Source organism: Pinus tabuliformis, chromosome 3_2 (genome assembly GCF_031772625.1).
Source record: "Pinus tabuliformis cultivar Carrire ecotype Pingquan chromosome 3_2, CPIR1, whole genome shotgun sequence".
NCBI lineage: Eukaryota > Viridiplantae > Streptophyta > Pinopsida > Pinales > Pinaceae > Pinus > Pinus tabuliformis.
Window position 1 is genome coordinate 1,017,638,561 of NC_142302.1, and position 8,994 is coordinate 1,017,647,554.

The 8,994-nt window shown below is 37.5% G+C and overlaps 1 protein-coding gene across 1 annotated transcript; it reads left to right on the forward strand.

Moving 5' to 3' along the window:
* Positions 1-4,072: 4,072 nt before the first annotated feature.
* Positions 4,073-6,712, forward strand: LOC149184042 (uncharacterized). The gene is made up of 5 exons (XM_089417377.1): positions 4,073-4,279; positions 4,657-4,727; positions 5,537-5,642; positions 5,791-5,923; positions 6,022-6,712. Exons 1-5 carry the CDS (start codon positions 4,203-4,205, stop codon positions 6,184-6,186), a joined length of 552 nt encoding a protein of 183 aa, XP_089273503.1. The 5' UTR covers positions 4,073-4,202; the 3' UTR covers positions 6,187-6,712.
* The last annotated feature ends 2,282 nt before the right edge of the window (positions 6,713-8,994 follow it).

Genomic DNA, 8,994 nt, shown 5'->3' on the forward strand with positions numbered 1-8,994 from the left:
AATTATTGGATGAATTGTATGGATCAATTTACTTCACCAAGTTAGATCTTCGTTCAGGATATCATCAAATCAGAATGAAGACTCAAGGCATTCCGAAAACAGCATTTAGAACTCATGAGGATTGCTATGAGTTTTTGGTCATGCCTTTTGGCCTTACCAATGCACCTTCTACATTTCAAGGTTTGATGAATTCCATTTTCAAACCCACCCTTAGAAAATTTGTGTTAGTATTTTTTGATGATATACTAATCTACAACAAGTCTTGGAAGGATCATGTTGAACACGTTGATAGGGTGCTACAACTATTGGAGGAGAAACAATTATAAGAAAAAAGATCCAAATGTTTCTTTGGAGTACAAGAGGTGGAATATCTGGGTCATATTGTATCTCATGAAGGAGTTAAGGTAGAACCTAGCAAAATTAAAGCCATTAAGGAATGGGAAATCCCCACATCCATAAAGCATTTGCGAGGATTTCTCGGGTTGACAGGGTATTATCACAAGTTTGTTAAGCATTATGGGAAAATAGCAGCACCTCTAACAACAATGTTGGAGAAAGATGCATTTTCATGGACTCCAGAAGCAACAAAGGCCTTCGAAGATCTTAAAGAGGCAATGTGCCAAGCACTGGTCTTAGCTACACCAAACTTCACAAAAACCTTTATTGTGGAATGTGATGCTTTTGGAAATGGAATTGGTGTTGTTTTAATGCAAGATGGAAGACCCATTGCTTTCGAAAGTCGTCCAATCAAGGGAAAGTATTTACACAAAGCTATTTATGAGAAGGAAATGTTGGCAATAATACATGCACTTAAGAAATGGCGACCCTACCTAATGGGAAGACACTTCAAGGTAAAAAAAGATCATGATAGCCTTAAATACTTTTTAGAACAAAGATTATCCTCTGAAGAACAACAAAAATGGGTCACAAAGATGTTCGGTTATGACTTTGAAATCATATACAAAAAAGGGAAGCAAAATGTTGTGGCAGATGCACTCTCAAGAAAGGATGAGGATGTGGAAGCATTGTTGTGCGCCATTTCTATTATCCAACCAGATTGGATAAACGAAGCAAGGGAGGAATGGGAGAATGATGAAGAAGTGTGGGAGTTTATTTGAAAGTTACAACAAGATTCCAGTATATCTGATACATTTAGCTGGAAAAATGATTCGTTATGGTACAAAGATCGCTTATACCTCTGTAAGAATTCCCAACTCAAACAAAAGATTCTTCTGGAATTGCACGCTTCTCCCTTAGGAGGGCACTCAGGATTTTTAAAAACTTACCACAGGGTTAAGAAGGAATTTTTTTGGGATGGCCTTAAATTGGATATTCAAAAGTTTGTGGCGGAATGTTTGGTATGCCAACAAAATAAAGCTGAAACAATTAAGACACCAGGTCTATTACAACCTTTATCCATTCCAAGCCAACTTTGGGAGGAGGTTTCAATGGATTTTATCACAGGTTTACCCAAGTTTGAAGGAAAGAGTGTCATCATGGTGGTAGTTGACAAACTTACCAAGTATGCACACTTTTGTGCATTATCACATCCATTTAAAGCCAGTATAGTTTCTACGACATTTATGGAAACAATTCAAAAGCTACATGGAAACCCAAAAATTATTGTAAGTGACAGAGATCCCATTTTTTCAAAAAAAATTTGGACAGAATTATTTTCTTGTCTTGGTACTCAGTTAGCTCATAGCTCATCTTATCATCCTTAATCTGATGGGCAAACGAAGATAGTAAACAAATGTTTGGCCTCTGGCTGAATGGTGGTATAACACTTCCTTCCATATTGCAACATAAATGACCCCATTTATGGCACTTTACGGATATCAGCCACCATCCATCACATCATATTTAAGAGAAAATTCTAAGGTTCAAGCAGTGGAACATCACATCGAACATCAACAACAAGTTCTCCAACTCTTAAAGGATAACCTCGTGTTGGCGCAAAATAGAATGAAACAACAGGTAGATCAACATCGCAGTGAAAGAAGTTTTGATGTAGGTGATGGGGTATTCCTACGGCTACAACCTTATAAACAAATGTCCATCAAGCAAGCTAAGAAGGATAACAAATTGTCACCAAAGTATTATGGTCTGTACAAGGTGTTGCAAAAGATTGGTACTATGGCATACAAATTGGAGCTTCCTGCAGCTTCTCAAATGCACCCAATTTTCCATGTTTCATGTTTAAAGAAGGTTATAGGCAACAAGCTCCCAGGTCAAACAATATTGCCAAAACTTGACGAGGAAGGAAAAATTATATTAGAACCGGAAGCAGTCATAGAAACAAGAACTAGACAACTACGAAATCGATCCATTTCAGAGTATCTCATCAAGTGGAAGAACTTATCCACTGAAGATTCCACATGGGAGGATGAGAATTTTATACAGAAGCATCCAAAACTACTCAAGCGTTGAGGACAACACTTTTTTGAAGGAGAGGGGCATGTTAGGTCCCTATAATACTAGTGATGCCCCCATTAATATTGTAGTTGTATCCCTTATTAATATTGTTGTGCCCCTATTGTCCCCATATTGTTATTATTGTGCCCCATAGAATCCCTCTATTGTTATTTTTGTGCCCTTATATTATTATTGTTAGGTCGGCTTGGTTATATTGTGACCCCTTAGACTCCTATATATAGAAAGGAGGTTTTGTCATTTGAATCATCCAAGAATTGTTCATTTATGTAATGTAAAGGAGGTTGCCCCCTCAAAGAGGATGAATTCTAAGGCGTTGATCTATCTTTTCTATCTTTCTGTGAGCTGGTTTCATAACACCCTGACAGTAGATTTCTTGCCAGAATCTGGTAATTTTTTTTTCAAAACATCAGAATGCTAGAGTGTTTAAATTATTTTTTTGATGGCAGAAATGGATTCAACACCATCAAAAACCCCTGTGGCACCCAAAATCCTAAAGTTTGACAGTTGTAACCCAGATTTTCAAAAATTTCCGCCAGATTTTGTCATAATCTTGCCGAAATTTCTATTATTTTCTAGGCTAATTTGTGGGCTCTTTAGACTACGCTTTTTTTTTGGCAATTTTTCGGTCAATTTTGCCAAAACCTAGTAGAGATATTTAAGAGACACAAATTTACACTATTTAATTTGCAAAGTTCAACTCCCTAAGAGTTGTTTCAAGGTGTTGAATCCATTTAAATATTCAAAAACACATTTTAAATAACAAGAGATCACAATCTCACCTGAAATTATATTACCAAATTCCACAGAAAAATGCCATTTTGTTTATCAATTTGACTAACCCTTTATTTTTTGAACACTGGGAAAACCTATCATAACTCAGTTGTCAAACCAATAGTGAGGGCAACTATCTCTAGCTACAATTCACGACCGCAAGTTGACTCACACTGTTATTTAAGGAAAACCACGCCATTTTGGATGCCCCATTAGTGGTTCGTAAGGGGGCAGAATTTCACTTAGACAAGATGCCTCTAGGTCTTAGGTCGTTACCCTATTTCGTTAAGTAAGAGAAAACTAAACTCTTAACCAAATAAAAATGTTGTAGTCTAACTAGACTAATGAAAATTCCAGTAGGGATTTTGTAAATCCAGGTTAAAATTGTTAAACTTCAAGATTTTGGATGCCTCATATATTTTTATAATGTTGAATCCATTGCCACCACATTTTTTAAACACTGCTTCTGCTAAATTTATTAAATTTTTTTATCCAAATTCCAACCAAAAATGACAATTCCTCCGCCTTGTAAAATGGTTTCATAACCTCCATTGAATAACCCTTTATTTATTCATCCCTTGATAAATAGGAAAACAAATATTGAACCAATATCCAATGAATAATGCTGATGGATATTACATAATAGGATGAGATCAAGGTATGATCTTGTTCTTCGAGAAGGGTAAATACGGTATTTAAAAATTATTATATTACGTCATACTAAACTATCACAGTAACGTCTACCATTTGACATCCTCCATCAGACCAGAGGCCATGTTTACGCTCTTTACTTGCAAAGGACGGAAGTAATGTCAAAATGCCACGTGGATTACCCAATGCTTATATAAACTCATCCCCTCAGGTGGGTATTTTCTGAAGATGTCCCTCGTTGCGCTAAACGGAAGAACATATCGTGAGGTGGTGTTGTAAGAAGTCAGAGTAAGTTCAAGGATTGCAGGGCAGATATAGCTCAGGTGGAGAAGGACAGTGGAGAGATGGGTAGTAGCCGAGGATCTGTATGGGCTGATTGGGCTCGTCGTAAGCTAGATCCCCTTCTCGTAATTCTCAAAAAGTACGCTTCCGATCTCTTCCTATTGCTCTTCCTACGCTTTTCAGTATTCAGTGCCTGGGCCTGTGGGCATCTGTTGTTTATTGAGCGTTATGGGCATTTTTTGAAATCATTAGTTATTGGATTATGAAACGTAATCTAGGCTCTGAGGATTGGATGGGTTCCCATTGTTTGTTGGTTATACTGAGTAGGGTTCTGATTTGTGGGCATTAGTCTGAAATTTATTCAAAATAATCAGCTACAGAGTAACGCCCTGAATCTGAAAGACTTTTGGATTTTTCATTTTGTTTAATGATTGAATCCATAGATCTTGTGGGCATGGTTTACGTTTTCTTGTGAGTTTGACTGATCAGTGATATGATTGGCATTTATGTGAGCAGGGGTGCAGAACCAAAGCAACTAGCCCTGTCTTCAGCTGTGGGCATTACCTTGGGTGTTTTCCCCATTTGCGGTATGTAACACAGTCCCATTCCAATGATGAATTTAATAGAATTTAGTACTATGAAATATTTTCTAGTAAAGTTTAATGGCTGTTGGTCTTTTGGAGAGAAGTAAGATGCATTCTACTCCATGCATTGCATTGGCGTGGGTTTGATCCCTCAAGTGTGTTCCTATGAGGTTGCATTGTGCTGGCTGGCTTGATCCATCGAGTGTGTCCCTGTGCGAATGCATTGATTGCATTGAGTATAGGCCCTAAAGCTAGGTCTGATATACGTTTTTCTGAAACAAGGAAAAAAGGTTTATTGATTAGATTTGGTTTTACTAATAAAATGGAAAAGAAAAAGGGAACCATGGTAAGCTTGAGCTCTACCTATTGCTGCGTTTCCTCTTTGACATATATGGTCCCCTATGACATTAGGTTATTTGCAATATGGTCGTCCCAAATGGCTTCATTGAGATTGGATTTTATGACTGGTAGGGATTGCCAAGGACTAGAGTCTCAGTCCAATCAATCTGTGTTCTTGTTAGGGCAGCGCAATGGAGTGTAGCTTTAATACTAGGAAACAATGGAGTTGGTAGTATTTAGATGCTTAGGACATGCATGTTGAATACACCTTGATTTTCTTGATCCCAGAGCCAAAGCAAACATTCTAGTTCTCCTTTGTGACAACCATTTGGTTCCATGATGTGGGAATCTCTAGCCCTCCTTTCTTGTGTAGGAGGGGGTTAACCTGTATGACCGCCCATTGGTTCCATGTTGTGTTATTTTTTATGTATTGTTATTAGTTCATACAAGTTTTATTATTCCCTTGGAAGCAGGTACAACAGTGATACTATGTGGGATTGCTGCTGCTTTGCTTGGATCCAATATTCACACACCCACCCTGATGCTTGCCAACTTTGTTGCCATGCCCATAGAGCTGAGGTGAGGACAATTTTCTTTAGCAGGGTGCTTTTTCTATAATCAACGAAGGCCAGGTTCCTTTTTCTCTTTTACTTGTCAAAGTTGAAGCTGCAGGACATTTGGAGAGCAACGGTTTGCCTAATGTATCAATTTCTATCCTGCTACATAGTTTGGTGGTGCCTTTCTTGCGTCTTGGTGAAGTCATTACTGGTGGGGATCATTTTGCTTTGACTTCAGATGCACTGAGGATGGTCATAACTGGTCAAGCTTCTCGTGATGTTCTTCTTAGTGTCTCTCACGTGGTAAATGTACTTGTCAAGCTTGCATGTTACAGAATCTTCACTTACAGTATTGGAGTTTATATATGAAGTGCTGACAATTTTTCTTCCCTCATTGGCAGATTCTTGGCTGGCTGGTTGCAGCTCCCTTCATCTTGGTTGTACTGTATTTTGTTTTTATTCCCTGCTTTAAGTTCTTGGTTCGTAAATTCAGTTCGCATCCACCAAGTCCAAAGAAGACACATCATCCTCACCCAGAACCCAAGCCCAAGATCAGGGATATCTGATTTCTTCTAGATTAATAAGAACAGGGATAAGTTTACAATTGATAGACATTTAACAGCTCATGTGAATTCTTCTGGGTTGAAGTGGTTTGAGTGCAAATTTACAATGTACATAACTATGAAACATGGGCAAATTCCTATCTTTGTACTTTCACCTTGCTTGGTGCCTCAAGAAATCCTTCTGGCTAATCACATGTAATTATATCCGGTTATACATATTACAGGATGTTTTTGTATTTCATGGTTAAACACGAAGAATTCCAAAAAGTTGTGCTGCATTGGTTTGTATTCAAGTTAGTTGCCGGTTGGTGGAGTTGGATTCTGAAAATTCAATTCCCTAACAGGTTGTGTGGGCTGATAAATTCTAATCAATGGCAAGCGGGGTGAGCCTTGTGGGTGAAGAAGTAGGTCGCAGGCTGCTAGACCATATGAAACAGCCTTTAAGAGGATCTGTGCTGTCTGAATGAACAATTGTCCTTTTATTACTGCCTTGTTGAACGTTCGATATGTAATGAATACTTTTTTTCAAGTCATGGAGTTGATTTGATGCCATCCTACCTCACTTCAGATTAACATTGCTGACACTTGGTGTCATACGTTGTTAGGCCCTCTTTATTTTCTGGTTGTTATCTATACAATTTTTGTAATAATTGCAAGTCTTATTACAATTAAATCTCTCATGATTGAGATTGTCTTGCAATAAGACAAAGATTCTGGATTGGTGAAGATTTTGGTGCAGGTAATGTCTTATAAACCACTTCTATCTTACAATAGTGAGATAGTTATGCATGTGAGAGAGCAATTTATAAACTCTTTATTGTTTTAAACCATGAATAGTTTTCTTTTTCCTTTTATCTTGAACTCTTGAACTTTATCAATGTTTCGAGAGAGCAATTTCATAAATTATTGACTGTTGCAAACCATGAACGGTTTTTTTTAACTTTCCAATTTGATCAATGATAGTGTAGTGAAGTCTTATGTTTGCAGAGTCTTATTGGCACTAGTGGGAATGAGCATATACTAAGGAATTTGAAGTGCGAACTTATCACCCATGTTTGGTTAGCTCTGGCTTGGATTTCGAGGAGTTGTCCCATTTGGTTTTGCCCATATACTCCTCCCTCTTTATCTTGTAGTCTTGGATATATGGCGTGTGATTCACTCTGAGTAAAATTAATGCCTTTTGGTTATGTTGTTTTACAATTTATTTACTTCTATCTCAGGGTTGGGGCGTGAGGATGGCTTTAGGGTAGTTAGGATAAATTAGAGTTACACATATTTTATCAACATTTATTTTACCTCCAAATGACAGATAAATGTTAAATATGCAAACGTTTAATTCTTATTAACAAGGTTTGAGAATGGCTGTAACGTTTGATAGTTAGGAGAAACTTAGAGTTTTAACAAATATTTAGTCAACATTTGTTTTACCTTTTACCTCCAGATGACAGATGAATGTTAATAAGCAAACGTATAACTCTTTTGAGGTCGACATAATCTATATTCCCGTTGGTTATTGAATTTAAACTTTGTTATTAATGGGCCTAATGGTCAGGAAGATGTGTTTGGTCAGGAAGATGTGTTTCCTCTTAGAGATCACAGGTTCGAGTCCAGAGGGGAGTAGAGAATGTACACCTCTGTATATTTTAGTAGCCAAATTGTTGCACAGAGGTGAGTCCCTTCTCCAACAAACAAGGAAGTTTCCTGCACCAATTTGGTGTCTGGCGTGGCTGTGATCTTAAATATAGACTATTATTAATAGTAATAAAAATCACATTGTCGAAATAACATAATATGGTCTTGTCTTTGCAGAAATTTAATGATTTGATGGACCATGTTGACTTGTCTTAGTTAACTTGGATTTTATAGTATTTCCAATGTATGATTATTAGGCCACAATTGATCCTCTCTGTGCTATGGTCAGCCTTGATGATTCATTACAGGTTGGGACTTAATGTGTGCACGTTGATTAGGCCCTGCAACTTATTTTCAACCACATAGGAGCTACATAATAATTTTAGAAAAGACTTATCAAGTTTATAAAATTGCGAGGCACATCGGCAGTATGACGAGGATCAAGGGAATATTTTGAAATTTTCGTTTACTCACGAGAGTTTCACAATGTGGTAGACTTCATGGTAGAGAATCTTTGAAGGTGGTTGGCGATTCGTTCTCCGTCATTGAGTGGCTGCAGGGGCAGAATGCCCTCCAGGTTCCTCTGTTATTCCATTGGATGGAATATATTTCCATGCTTCGTTATTCTTTCTGTGACATTTCTTTTCTCCATACTTTCTGTGACATTTCTTTTCTCCATATCTATTGGGAGCAGAATATGGAAGCGAATGTTCTGTCTAAAAGAGGGGTTTCCCTTTTGCCTGGCAGAATGTTTTTCGTACTTCTGATTGATGGATCCATCTCACAAGAGGGCTCTTTTGAGTTCTGATTACTGGATGTTTGTTCCTCTGGTTTTTCTCATGGTTTTGGCTTTCAGTAGGCTGAATTTTCGAATGTTGTATGCAGTGTAGCCACTTAGTATTTGTTCTGTAAAGGCCTTTTGGCTTTGTTCTCGGAGGAGTTTTTTTGTTTGGTCTCTTTATCCTCTAATCTGGAAATATGTAACTTCTCTTTTTAATATGAAGAGGCTCTGTTTTTTTCTGCCGAAAAAAGACTTCATGTAGAGTTATATACTTCATCAAGCAAAGTTTGAAACCAATATTTTTTCAAGATCAAGAAGCCGTACTTGCTTCCAAACAGAGTGCCTGCACATTTGAAAACCTAGAAGACATGTACAAGCATAAATTAGATAACAGTAGA

What these genes read in the sequence shown, in the direction of transcription:
- LOC149184042 (XM_089417377.1), top strand. Translation starts at nt 4,203, where the DNA reads ATGGGTAGTAGCCGAGGATCTGTATGGGCTGATTGGGCTCGTCGTAAG. An exon ending in CTTCTCGTAATTCTCAAAAA is followed by an intron (nt 4,280 to 4,656) that starts GTACGCTTCCGA and finishes TTATGTGAGCAG; the next exon opens with GGGTGCAGAACCAAAGCAAC. An exon ending in GGGTGTTTTCCCCATTTGCG is followed by an intron (nt 4,728 to 5,536) that starts GTATGTAACACA and finishes CCTTGGAAGCAG; the next exon opens with GTACAACAGTGATACTATGT.